Source organism: Lactuca virosa, chromosome 9, assembly GCF_052849685.1.
Source record: "Lactuca virosa cultivar CGN04683 chromosome 9, Lactuca_virosa_CGN04683_v6, whole genome shotgun sequence".
In the NCBI taxonomy this organism is placed as follows: Eukaryota; Viridiplantae; Streptophyta; class Magnoliopsida; order Asterales; family Asteraceae; genus Lactuca; species Lactuca virosa.
This window is the reverse complement of record NC_136434.1, coordinates 32,306,627-32,320,796: the sequence shown is the minus strand read 5'-3', so window position 1 is coordinate 32,320,796 and position 14,170 is coordinate 32,306,627. Positions and strand designations below refer to the sequence as shown.

Genomic DNA, 14,170 nt, shown 5'->3' with positions numbered 1-14,170 from the left:
ACCATGGGGGAGCCCATGGCACTTTAGTATAAGACCATGTGGGGGAGCCCATGGCATCCTTATATGTTTGTATGCATGGCTTATGTGATATATGTAGCTTCTATAGCTAATATGATATGTGGATTGTGGATTGTGTGTGGGGTATGCTCTGGGGAACTCACTAAGCATTAGCTTACAGTTTGTGGATTTGTTTCAGGTACATCTGAGCCCAAGGGCAAGGGCAAGGCTTGATGGCATGGCGTGCACTCTCTCTCAAGCGTTTTTATGGGACACTCTGATGTTTTGAAATAAAATTGTTATTGTTACGAATTTGAAAACAATTGTATTGAGATTTTATGGTTTATGGAAAAGTGTTTTGGCTAATTAAAAATGAAAAATTTCTATTGAAAATTGGGTCGTTACAAAAACAAACAAGAACCTATATGTGCATGCAACCCTAATTCTTAGATCTATGTTTTCTCTAATTGAACATCCAACTTTTGAATATCAAATGGAAAACCCTAGGAGATCTATATTATTTTTCGAAAATCATAACTATGGTTAATAAACATATGTTTGATTGTTATGTAATAATAACAATGAAAATCCAAGTCTTCTTGAACCTTGAGAGCAAGCGTCACAAGTGTCATGTCTCTAGTAGATCACACCCAAACTAAGCAAGAGGATGAGAGAGGAGAGGGGAGAGGGAGCTTGAGATTTTCGGCTATCCTTCTAGTGTTTCTAGGTGGCCCAAAAATGTGAAAGGGTAAGGTTCTTTATATAGGTGAGGTAGCTTAGAGCCAAAGCTAGGGTTTTAGGAGGAAACCCTAATCCCTTAGCTTAAGGATCAAGTAGCCCAAGAATCTACATCCAAGAGCCCTTGGACAAAAATTCTAGGGCCTTCCTAGAAGTTTTCGTCCAACCCTTTCTAGGGAGGTTTTGGAGCCTCTTTCCTCAACTATCAATAAATTGCTAAACAACCCCTACAATTTTAATTAGTTCAATTAATCCCAAAATTAATTCCAATTAATTTTTGATTAATTATTAATTAAATAATACGATTTCTAATTAATATATTATATTCATAATACATTAATAAATCAATTATCTTAATTTATTATTTAAATAATAAATTTAACCTCTCTCTAAAAGTCATCTTGTCTAGTTGCTAGTTTTGAGGGCAGCCCAAAAGGATTGTGCTACTATTAATTCAAGTATATACCAATTATAGTTATGGGCTAGACACATAATCCAACATCTTGGTCCCTGCTAAGATAAAAAAAAAGACTAAATTGCCCTTAATAAATATTTTCTAATATTCTTTTATTCTTTTCATATTATTAATAAATTAAAAATAAAAAAACTATTCAACAATGCCCTAAAAGCCTAAGCACGTTGTCGTCAACTCTTCCCCCTTCTACTTCACTACGTCTCTTATTCCACCTGCATCACCTCCAAACTATTGAAATCACCTGCATCACCTCCAAACTGTCGAAATCACCTCCATAGCCACCATCGACTGTTGATTTATCCCCTTATCCTTCTCATTCTTGCTATTTACCAGCAACATTGAAGAACATCCTGTAACCTTCCTTCTTTTCTGCCTTTTGCCCATCTTCGGTCTCGTATGCAGCCACCACCATCCACCCTTCATCCCTCTCCCTTTTCACAAATGTTTGCATCTCCTCCTTGGTCGATTACATCCTGAATTGTGTATTCGGTGAGCCTCGATTACAAGTCAAGAAAAAAATACAAGTCATGGACACCCTGTTTGAGTGAGAGCCACAAGAACAGTCATTAGCGATTTTTGAAATCGATGTTATCAAGAAATTGATTGTTGTTTCGGAAACCCCATATGATTTTTGGTTTTTATTTCATAGATCGATGGTCAGTTCCTTAGGATTGATTTTGATTTGATTTTGGAATCGAGATTTCCAAATCGTTTGTAAACTAATATCATAGAAATCAGTTGTTTTCCACCCTCGTTATGAAAAAAAACTCACCGAAAACTCTCCAAATAATCAAGCAAATGAGAAAGTTGACAAATTAAAAGCACAAAATAAATTGGTTATATGTTAGCAATCATCATGAGTGAATAACAAATGTCATGGATTACAAGAACCAAAGGTCAGAAATTACGATACATGAAGATGTCAATCTCGTGAGACGCAGTAGTAATCTGCCAATATATCTCCAGTGTATTGGAAACTAGAAATATACAAGAAAAGACTTATGAGTTCTGATTATTGAGTTATTGACTAGAATCTTCAAGAAAACTAGAAGTCCAACACAAACTGCATTACCAAACCGTTAATCTCAAGCACAAGAAAGAAAATCTAGGAAATACAAATGATTACATTTATGCCCTTCAAAGTAAAACCAATTGATATTAACTTGTTTGTAAGAATAGTTATTTGGTTTAAAGCCATCGACATCATATGTGCCTAATCAGAGAGTTGACATTACATTTTTCAGAAGAAAAAAAACAAAATTTAAGTATTCGATAGGCACCAATTCAACGAATATTCAACAAAATCTTTGATTGCAACAACAAAATAGGGTTAGAATCGAAATAAAATCTTAGACTGACATGAACAACAACAAACTTACCAGAGATTGGAGCAACTTTCTGCGAAATAAGAGGATTCAATGTTCTTTGTGATGGAGACGTGAAGGCAAAAGCGTGAAGAGGATACCAGATTGATGATGAATAAGACCTTGATGATTCCCAAGCCCAACTGGGTAAGTCGATGAACCACCGAAAATCTCGAATGGATCTCAACCCGATCCGAGCAAAAATTATGAAAGGAGACTACGGTGGTAGGGTGGAGGTGTTGGTGTTTGTGTTGCTGACGATGGTGCTGCTCAAAATTGTAATCTCGTATGGGTGTGCATCGTTGGGTTGGGGACGAAAGATATAGAAGAAAAGAAAGAGATGTGAGGAGATTAAGGCTGATCTTTTTTAGAAAGAGAAGATAATAAAAATATTTAATTTTTTGGGTACGGGAAAAAATGTTAAATTTTGGTAAATAGGGAAGTTGGAATTTTTTAGAAGTCTGAAAAAATTGAACTCCATCTAAATCGAAGTCCCTCCAAATCATGTTTTTAAAACGCTTATAATGATGTTTTTTATTTTTCTTTTATTGTTACAATTTTATAATTTTAGATATACATAAAAAATAAAACATGACTATAAAATAATTACATGTTTTATTTTTTAAATGTCATAATAAAATATTTACAGTCACATGTTATTTTTTATATTCAAAATCATTAATTTTAGATATAGATATAAAATTAAACTATCATCGTAAAACACTTATAGTTATATGTTTTTTTCAAACGTCATAATAAAATATTTATAGTCACAATGATCTACTGTGACTATTGGCTAGTATTTGTAACACTGTTTATATAAACAGTGACAAAATGTGTTAAAATAGTTTGCAATGGTGACGGTTTTTAACTATTATGTGATTAAAACACTACTAAATTTTGATTAATAAGCAAATTAACCACAACTATGAAAACCCTGTTTTCAAAAAGCATAATCATAAGTCATTTTTGTACTAATATTAGTCGTTACTACAAGTACCTATTCTTGTGCATGCCACGTGGCACACGTTAGGCGAACACGAAGCATATACTAAATGCACCCATCGTTATTTATTTTATTTATGGAAAGCCTTTTTTTTTACACGGCTTGTATATGGAAAGCTATTTCTATGCCCCATTTTAGTTTTTGCCCTAAAATACATTCCAAACTAGAAGGTTGGTGCTTGAATTTCTTCACTTTCAATATTTTTCCTTTTATATATATGCCTACATGGTGATCAACACAGACACATGCAAGAGCTGAGTTTCATTTGAAACGTGTCAATAAAAGTGAAAACAGTGTCGCTAAAACAATATTGCAGCCAAAAGTTGCAAACATTGGACAAGATATAAAGCACTGCTTCTTATGAACAATAAAAAATCCTGCACTTTATTTTTGAACAGAACATCACAAAATCCAGGTTACATAGTTTCTTATTCAATTAATTTTGCAGGGATTTAAGGGAAAAAAGAGTACACAGAAATCTTGATGGCAGTGTAACTTAGAGCTCACTACCAAACTAATTCAAATGAAAATAAAGAATCAATATTGAGGTTATATCAGAAAGTTACTACCTTGAGAGAACTGAGAAGATAACATCATCTCCACCAGATCCATCTCTTTTTTCCCATTTGACGAAGAACCAGAACCAGCACTTTGTTCAGCATCAAAAACCATGTCCCTCTTTGTATCTTTATGGTAGCCATAGTCGCTACAGTTAGACAATGTAGTGGCTCCTTCCAGAAGATAAGAGATGTAAACATCGGAAGCGAGTTGGTTTTTTGATGAATCTACTTTGTCCAAATATGAATCTGAGTTCTCATCATGAGGAATTGATGAAGATGAAGCAAACCCGTATTCTGATGTGCCAGTAAACCCAAGGGAAGTCAGGTCTAAAGTGGATTCTGGATTGAAGTGGACTGAGGACTCATTGGAGATTGATGAAGATGAACCAAACCCGTATTGAGAATTATCACTAAACCCTAAGGGATTAGCGTGTAAATAGGATTTTGGATCTTTAACGTAGATTGAGGACTGATTGGAGTTTGTGTTTGTGTCCTGTCTAATTGGGTTGCTATCTCCGAAAAAGCTTTGCATGAAAGTTAACTCATCGTCGTACGATTGTGTGATGTCTAGAGATGGAGAGTCATCAGAGTTTGAATTTGGCAGCTCAGTAAAAAGAACGTTGAATTTAATGGAAGGATCATCGGAGGAGATGGTGGTAGAACTTCCCGGGGTTGCAGCGACCATGGTGGTGGCAATGGAAGCTAGATTATGATCACTAGTATTAGTGGTCGCCGTACTTTTAATGTACTCTTGTAAAACAGAAGGTCGAGACTTGGTATTTTTGGTGTCGTTTTTCTTGCTCTTACGACGAGAATTTTGTCTCCTTTTTGTTGCATTCCAATGGTTCTTTATCGCGTTCTCTGTCCTTCCAGGAATTAATTTCGCAATTTCAGCCCATTTGTTGCCTACTTTTCGATGAGCTTCAACCATCTTTCTCTCTTCGTCTTCACTCCATGTATCTTTCTGCAAGCAAATGAAGTATGGTAATTAACATGCATATATGTTGTCAGGAACAAATCATAAGCAAAAAAGCATCCAATTCAACATCCTTTTGAATTAAAACCCTGATTTCAGATCTCAAACTTGTGTTATTGCCAAAGTTTGTCAATGAAAAAAAAAAAAAAAAAAAAAAAAATCACCCCAGCTTCAATTCCTAATTAAGGTTGGGTTTTTGGTGTCTTCAAGAAAGGGTTTTTTCCACTCTTGGTGGTAGCAAAACAAAATTAATGGATACAATGATAGAATGCTACATTACAAGTTAGAAGTCATTCACAGAAATATAATCATTCTTAACATATAGATCTTCATCGCTAATTAAGTGTGCGAATATTCATTAAAAAAAAAACTAGAGATGAATAAACTCATATCCATAAAGAATGTCTCTTCAAGATTCATGACAAAGAAAACAAAAAGTTATTATTTTGGTTGAAAATTAGGGTTTGACAAGAAGAAACAAATTAAGTGGACGTAATAAAATTAGGGTTTTATCTGATGAGAAACTGAAAAGATCATAATCTGATAAAATATACACCAAATCCACAGTTCTTAGATCGTATTTGAGTCATCCATCACAAGTATTAGGTTATCGAGTACTATTTTTGGGAACTTGTGAGATGAAATAAATCATATGCAGATTAATTAGATGAAATGAAAAACCTTGATATCAGGGCGCAAATGATTATGCCATCGCTCACGACACTGTTTCCCAGCTCTACCCGTCATTTGCTCAGCGATGTGAGCCCATTTCCGAACTCCATGTTGTTTCACCAGCCTAAGAAGTTTCCTACACACAAAAGGGAGAAAAATGTTTGAAGTTCATGCATGAAAAATTAGAGTATGTATAATTAGAGCAAAGAACATGAATTTTTTTTAACCTGTCTTCTTCATCTGTCCATTGTCCCTTGATCAAACACTTACGACCACAGCCTTTCGATTTCATCTTCTTACCAGATTTGATTACTTCGTTGTTAAGTTCTATGTTTCGATAGCTTTTTGAAAAAGCACCACGATCAGGAGCCAATATCTTTTCCATGGAAAAACATGGTACTAATGGAACTTCACATTCATCATACAAGCCACCGATCCCTCCATCAGAATACGAAGAAAATCCACAAACCCCATTTGAAGGGATGAATGTTTCTTTGTTCGTCTCAAAGTTCTGATGAGAAAAATGGTTTTCAAGACTTTGACCCTGCAAGAACCTACCAATGGCTGTCAACGGAGGAGGAACATGCTGATGTTTATGTAAATTCACATAATTAGGAAAGCCACCACCATGCCCACCACCTTCCATACGCTTCAAGAAATTTTTCTTTATACAAAGGAAATAGCTTAGATCAAGGGTAGTGGTAGTTTTGGTGTTTTTTCCTTCTTTTTCTTCTTCTTCTTTCTAACAAAACTCCATAAATATGGTTACAGAAGGTATAAGTATCCTTTTCCCTGTAACGAGAGCCATTGGATCAGAGTCAATCCAACGGGCTGAAAATCCTTTGTGAATATAACCCCCTAAGCTTCCTCTCTAGAACAAATTACATAAGTCGCTCTAATCAATTTACTTTTCATTAAATGATAGTAATTATTGAGGAGAGGGTATTGGGGAGAACATTAAGCCTTGATTCAATTTCTTGAATTATTTTTCTTTTTTACTTATTCAATTACCAATTGCATGCTAATCATGTATAATCAATCTAGGATGTACGTATATAAGCTCCAAACTATGTGAATCCTTACATTTCTAGTTTTCTACATTTGCATTGTAGAAAATGTTATTGTGTTAGTGTGTAAGCTTTGAGTTAATGAGGTTTTCAATCAAATGCTATTATACGATTAAATGGGTGGCCGAGATATATGGTATAAGAGACTGCAGGTACGTACGTAAAACTTAAAAACAAGAGGTTCTGTGTTTGACACCTCTAAGTAATAAAAGGAGTTTTGCATGATTCAAATGGGTTTGGTGATGGATGCAATCATTGTTAATTTAGTAATTAAGCTAAAAACTTTTTAGAAGATCAAATTAACTAAAGAACTGACTTGACGATTTGATCCTTATATTTTCTAAGCGACTAACATAATAAATGGGTAAGTAAGAACAAAAATGACCCTCCATTGGCCCTTACTATTTTTATTGACTAGACGAAAGGAATGTTAATGCCTTGTATGGAAATAATATTTTGTAGTTAAATTATGGACAAAATTGCAAAAAAAAATGGTTTTTTGGTTGTCAAAAATATATGTTTTTAGTTCAAAAAAGTTAATGATACATTAGTGGTCCAATTTCAGATATTTTATATGGTTTTAGTCCCTATGGTTGACATTTTATTGTGGTTTTAGTCCATACACAACCTAAAATGATGAATATGCATTTCAATAAATTTTTTTAAATTTCTTTTAATTGTTTTTTATTTTTTTAATTAAAAAACCAAAAAAAGAATTCTCACCCACCCCACCCTACCTGCCCACCCCAGTCATATCTCTCTCTCTCTCTCTCTCTCTCTCTCTCTCTCTCTCTCTCTCTCTCTCTCTCTCTCTCTCTCTCTCTCTCTCTCTCTCTCTCTCTCCATTTTATGCACTTCATTGCCAAAAAAACCCTCACATTGAGGAAAATATCGGGTATTGATTTCTTTCCGTTTTGTGAAAATCAAAAATATTTGAAGTAAGGCTTCTGGATGGCATCATAGCTGAGTGAAAAAATCTCGTCGAAAACTGGGTCGAGTTTTGGGTGTGTGAACCCCTCTAGTAAGCTCGTTTAATGTGTTATTGAAACTCTACCATTTCCGTCAAACAAATGGTGGTCGGAGGTCGGATCGTTCAATGGTTATCGAAACTCTTTAGATCTCAAAACCTAATCGTGAAGAAATCAACAGATATAGAGATCATCATTCGATCTTCCAGAATGTACGCTTACACATATTTAAGCAGATTAGGGTTCGATCTTCATATTAGGAAGTCTAGTTCCACAGATTGATTTGATCTTCATAAAGTTGAGCATTAAGATTTCCACTTCTTGCAAGAATCAAACAAATCTAAAGGAACTCAAATTTCTAGGTCGAACTCAATAACAAGCCCAGATTTTTGTATGATCTTCATTTCTGGAATGATTTTCTGGTGGAGATGAAGATGGCAGAAAAAATCTAGGTGGAGATAAAGGTGGTTGAAGGTGGTGGTGACAAACGGTGGTCGAAGTCGATGGTGGCAGTCGGTGCTGATGGTTTATGTGTTTTGAAGAACAAACCCAGAAGATGTTTTTGACTGTTATTGATTACATGAAGATGTTCTTGAGTGTTCATCAAAGATAAACCTCATGATATATATATATATATATATATATATATATATATATATATATATATATATATAGAGAGAGAGAGAGAGAGAGGGATGGGGTGGGTGGGCCTTCTGTTATTTTTTAATTAAAAGCATTAATATAAATATAAAAAACATATAAATGAATATAATAGTATTTTTCAATTTTATAGGATCAAAATCACTAAAAAGATCCAAAATTAAACCAATGATGCACCACCAAACGTTTTCAGACTAAAACCATATGTTTTTAACAACCATATATACCATTTTTGCAATTTTGTCTAAATTATTACTAACAAAATTCATATCTCATTGGCCATTATTATTTTTATCTAAGGGAAAATGCCTTAAACTCATAAACAATAATACAAAAGATGTTATTTATATTAAACTTTTAATTGTATCCAATTAACAAATTAAATTTTTATTTTGGTTTAGAGTACCATTGAATACAAAATTAACCAGGAATAGCTGGCTACATAACCCATGTGGACTCCCGGTTAGAAAATGAGAAAAAGAATAATCCAAATCATTTCCTAAACCCATGTTATACGAAAAAAATACTAAAAACCAAAATATCAAACGTATTGCATTTGTTTCCCATCTCCTTAACTCTCATTCATACAATTCCCTCGTTACCCTCCTTGACGATCGCATTCCATAAAAAACATTTAAGAAAAAGACTAACGATTGTTGCGATTCCTTCAGGTGGTGCGATTCCACTAATATTGAGGTACGTATTCCATCAAAATCCTTGCCCTTTATTTGTATTTTCGGGTTACAAAGTTCGGTTTTCTATAAGGGTTTCTTATGAGTTTGTATCTTGATTTCTTCAAGTGTTTTTTATGAGTTTGTATTTTTTGCATGGTTACTTAGTTCCTATTTTGGAGTTACTAAGTTTGTTTTCTTCACTGGTTCAACATGAAAATCTAAAGTAATAATTTCTTATGAATTTGTATTTTTTTCAATGATCTTATGATCTGCTCAAATAAGTTCTTCACATTGACATTAACCAAGAATAAGGGTTTGGGCTAAAACCCTAACTTGTTGTAATAGGGTTTTCGTAACTATAAGTGATTGATTTTGCCTCTAGATTTTTTTATTCTCTTGGTTTTCTTAAGAGATGGACAATGTCTCATTGCAAACATGTGTATTATTATGTTCCGAAGTTTTCGCTAACTGATAAGTTACAAATGTTAAAGTGCGAAGAGATTATGTGTCATTTATTGAGAAAGGATGTGAACGTGGTAAAATAATTGTTATATATGTTGATCACTATTCTGAAACCTCAATGACTAGATTTATGAAGAAAAAATAGATGAGGCTCATAATGTAGATATTCAGGCAGATTAAGATGGTATGTTAGATTATGATTCATTGTCGGATGATTCAAAGGAAGATGAAATTTCTTTGGAAAATGTCAAGAAATCCTTTATTGAATGGTCTTTCTCTCAACGTAATGGCCCCACAAATTTAAGAATAGGAGTCTGATACTAATGAAAATGAGTCTGAAACAGTAAGTTTGAATGAAGAAGATGGAGAGTTTGATGGTCTAAAACTCATAATTTACCCAAGATATGACCCTACACAATGTTTTGGGTATGAAGTTTGAGAGTCAAAACAGTCAAAACAATGTTTCTGTAACTATGAGTTTATAATGATTATCAGTTGAGGTTTGAGAAAAATGACTACAAAAGGCTTAAACTTAGACGTGGGAAGGGAAATGATGGTTTTTGTTGTCCTTTTAGGCTTTTTACAAGTTTGACAGATGGTGAAGAATCGTTTTAGATAAAGTCCTTTAATCTAACTATTTCAAATTGGGCTCCATCGTGTCATATGCGTGGATTGGTAATCAATTTGTCAATCAAATATTGCAAAACATAATAATTGAAAGGTCCAATATAAAAGTTAATGTATCTCAAGGTCAAAGAGCCACGTCCCACGCTAAGAATGAGATTGAAGGAAGTTTAAACGACATTATACGAAGTTGTGGAGTTATGTCAGGGAAAATAGGAGATCTAATACGGGTTCTGTAACGCTCGTGTTTCTCGCTAGGCATTAATAATATGATATACTTATAATGGTCAACAATTGTAACCTTTATATGAAGTAAAATAAAGAGAATTATTGAGTATTATGTGTTCTATGTGTAGTTATATGTAGTATACATGCTTAAAGCGATATGATAAAATAGGAATAAAATATACGTCTTAAATAGAATAAAAATTAGACTAAATAACCTTGATAAAATTCTAAGTAGTCGTGATGAGGATTTAGGGGATATAAGGAACGCTCAAATCGGGCTTAGAACGAAGAATTTGTGACCCGTTGAAGTTTCGCGTTCGACCCGATATGGTAGAGTGTGTTGTAAAAAGTGAATTTTTGATAGGTTGATTATTAGCCTAATCACTCTAAACAAAAGTCGTAGTAATCGTAAAACTGAGAGCATGCATATAAAGAACGTCCAAATCTGACTTCATATGAGGAAGTTATGATTTTTCGAAGTTTCAGCGCAGCAATGCGGACACAAAAATCGAATTTTAGATCGGTTGATTGTTAGCTGAAACAATCTAAATGAGAGTCGAAAATCTCGCTAATATGAGTCCAACAATATAAAGACAGTCGAAAAAGGACGCCGGATCGTGGCGCACTTTTGGATTTTGAGCTTATATAAAGCCTTTCGTCCCTCATTCGTTCCCCATACCCCTACAAGTCTCTCTCTCTCTCTCTCTTTCTCTCTCTCACTCTCTCGAGTTTTTACCTACTTTGGCCTAATTTTTCCCTTGGTTTTCAGTCTACAGCTAAGCCCTGAGGCCCTTGAGTGATCTAAAAGTAGTAGCTATCAGGTCGGAGCTCTGCGAGTACGATTTCCAGACTTTTGTCAGGAAGAACCACTGTAAGTTAAGCTACATTCTAGTCTTTTCAATTTAACTTATATTTATAATCATAATCGTTATTATTAAAATATAAATAAGATTTATTATTATTTCCATGTCGTTATACTGATTAATCTACTTACGGGGGTAATGTCTAGGCTAGATTTAGTGAGGTGTTTAAAGTGTGTTGTGGACTTTCCACACAATATACTTTGTATACCAAACAGACCCTACATATGATATGACTATAACATCCCGAAATTTAAGTACATCTATTGAACCCTTTCTATTTACCAAACTGTCAAGTTTAGCCCCTAAGGGAAAAGTGTTGCAAACGAGTACGCTGGGCGTACTGAAGAGTACGTTGCGCGTACTCATGCGCTTATTATGGACGCGGACTCAATTAGGTACGCTGGGCGTACCAAAGTTACGCTGGGCGTAACTGGCTCAGATGCAAAACCCTAAATGAGACTTGAGGACTATAAAAGGAATGATATGGTCCTTACCCCAGCCACCATATTACAGAGAGTGAAACCCTAAGAGAGCAAAAACCCGTTATAAGCTTATGTGTGTGTTCTTAAGCTTGAAAGTGTCATTTTGTGATGGTGAAGAAGAAGAGGAGGCCATGGTGGAAGCTAGAAGTTAGAGGGCAAGCTTAGATCCGAGTTCTATAGAGGTTGGAGCTTCACCTGGAGGTAAAAAGCTCAAAGCTTTCCTTGTCATCTTTGATTTGTGCTTTATGGAACCATTTTTAGGGTTTTTGGTCCCAAGGTGGAGACTTTATGAGCAAAGGGTCTCCATAAGCTTAGATCTGCCCTATTCCAGTGTAATATGTGGTGTAGGTTTATAAAAATCCAATCTTGGGCGTTGAGATTAAGTCATGCAGATTAGGGCTTAATGGGAAAAGAGGATATATGTTTGAAGTGATTGGTGACCTTTACAGCCATGCAAGGGCTTAAAGGTTCCGACTTTATGACTTAAGGGGAAGTAGGGAGCTTAGATCTGAGTTATGAGCCTAGGTCTTAATCTTTTCATACCAAAAATGAAGAAAGTAGAAAACTGGGACTTATGCTGGGCGTAATCCCAGTACGCGCCGCGTAAGTGTTTGAGACCCCGATTCTGGATCGCCGGAGTACACCCCGCGTACAAGAGCCGGTACGCGCCGCGTACTGCCCCCTGTTGACTTTTAGGGTTTTAGTCAACATTTGGACTTTTGGGTCAAGGAGGGGTAAAATGGTCTTTTACCCTTCTGTGGGATTGTAGACAGGGATTTAATCTAGCTTTTGAGAGCCATTATTTATTTGAGGATATTGTTTATGTGATTAGGCGGGGGCTAGATCCGTATATCCGTGTGCGAGATTATCCGAGTTACCCGAGGTGAGTATTCTCACTATACATTACCTAGAGTGGTATTTATGTGTAGACCGGAGGGTCTTGTATGCTATGTGTATATATGAGATTATGTGCATTGTGTTATATGTATGCTATGTGTTGAACAGACCGGGCCGGAGGGCCCAACGATATAGACCGGGTCGGAGGACCCAACGATATAGACCGGACCGAAGGGTCCAACGACACAGACTGGACCGAAGGGTCCGACGAGCTATGACCGGACCAGAGGGTCCAACGAGCTACGGGACTGGAGGGTCCCGCTGAGACACATCGACCGGAGGGTCGTACTGTAGCCTCGAGTGGCGTATGTGTTGTATGTGGTATTTTGGGGAACTCACTAACATTTATGCTTACCGTGTTATGTGATATGTGTTTCAGGTACCAGCGAGAGTCGCGGGAAGGCGCCGGCATGATTTGTACATACTAACAGAAGATTAAGTGTTGAGATTCTGGGATATGTTTTATGGTGATGACATTGATATATGAGATTTAGAGAATATTATATGAGTTTTATTATGTTTGAAAAATGAAAAATTGTTTTAAAAATTTACGTCGTTACAATGATCTTACCTGATTGCTCCTTAATTGATAGATATTGATGTAGACATTGGGATTGTTAAGGAATCTAGACTATCATTAGTCATAAAAAGTAATACACTAAGACTTAGTGATAAGTGAACATAGGTCACATCAAAGAAAAGACTAAGTGATGAAGCGAAGCGCTGCCTAACTTTTTGTTGGGTTTTGAGAACTATAACACTCCTATGGTGCACATGCAACCCTAGATGCTTTGGATCTATGTTTTCTATAATTATGCATGCATTTTCAATTTTCCAAAGCATACATCCTAACTAGCATACAAGTTAACAATTGAACAATACAACTAGTTAGATAACTTACCTCTTAGTAGGACTTGTAGTTCTTGGCCTTAAAAAGCTTGAGCACCTCAAGTGTGATGCCTCTAATGGTTCACAAACATCAAATGCAAGAGGATGCTTGAGAGAATAAGTTACTTAGCACAAAATCAACTTCACTCTCTTAGAATGAATGGGGTAGCCGATTTTGGGATTGGGGGTATGCTTTTATAGTGTTACTAAGCTAGGGTTACATTCATGCAAACCCTAATGCTCCATGACCTTTCACATTCTTATGTTCCATGGGTTAACCTCCATGGACTATCCATGGACTATCTCATTGGTTTAGCCCATCTAAACAATCATGGATCATTGGCCCACACTATAAGAATCATTGATTTACATAATCAATCCCCATATATTTAACTAAGCTCTTTTGATCACAAAATTAATTCCAAATTAATTCTTGATCAATACTAATTAAATAATATGATTTCTCAATTAATATATTATACTTATAGTATATTAATAAATCACAAATAACCTTATTCTCAAAAGTCCATCCTATCAAATTGCACTGATGAAGGCAATTCAACAGTCTC

The 14,170-nt window shown here is 35.3% G+C and overlaps 1 protein-coding gene across 1 annotated transcript; it reads right to left on the bottom strand.

Annotated features, from left to right (window-relative positions):
• Positions 1 to 4,129: 4,129 nt before the first annotated feature.
• Positions 4,130 to 6,434, bottom strand: LOC145139102 (transcription factor MYB119-like). Its single transcript, XM_079073045.1, has 3 exons — positions 6,016 to 6,434; positions 5,798 to 5,924; positions 4,130 to 5,104 (listed from the first exon to the last, which is right to left on the bottom strand). Exons 1-3 carry the CDS (start codon positions 6,432 to 6,434, stop codon positions 4,130 to 4,132), a joined length of 1,521 nt encoding a protein of 506 aa, XP_078929171.1.
• Between the last annotated feature and the right edge of the window lie 7,736 nt (positions 6,435 to 14,170).

Excerpts from the sequence above, each read along its gene's own strand:
- LOC145139102 (XM_079073045.1), bottom strand. The coding sequence starts at position 6,434 with ATGGAAGGTGGTGGGCATGGTGGTGGCTTTCCTAATTATGTGAATTTA. Across the intron at positions 5,925-6,015 it reads TGGACAGATGAAGAAGACAG|GAAACTTCTTAGGCTGGTGA; the intron begins GTTAAAAAAAAT and ends TTTTGTGTGTAG. Across the intron at positions 5,105-5,797 it reads ATTTGCGCCCTGATATCAAG|AAAGATACATGGAGTGAAGA; the intron begins GTTTTTCATTTC and ends ATTTGCTTGCAG.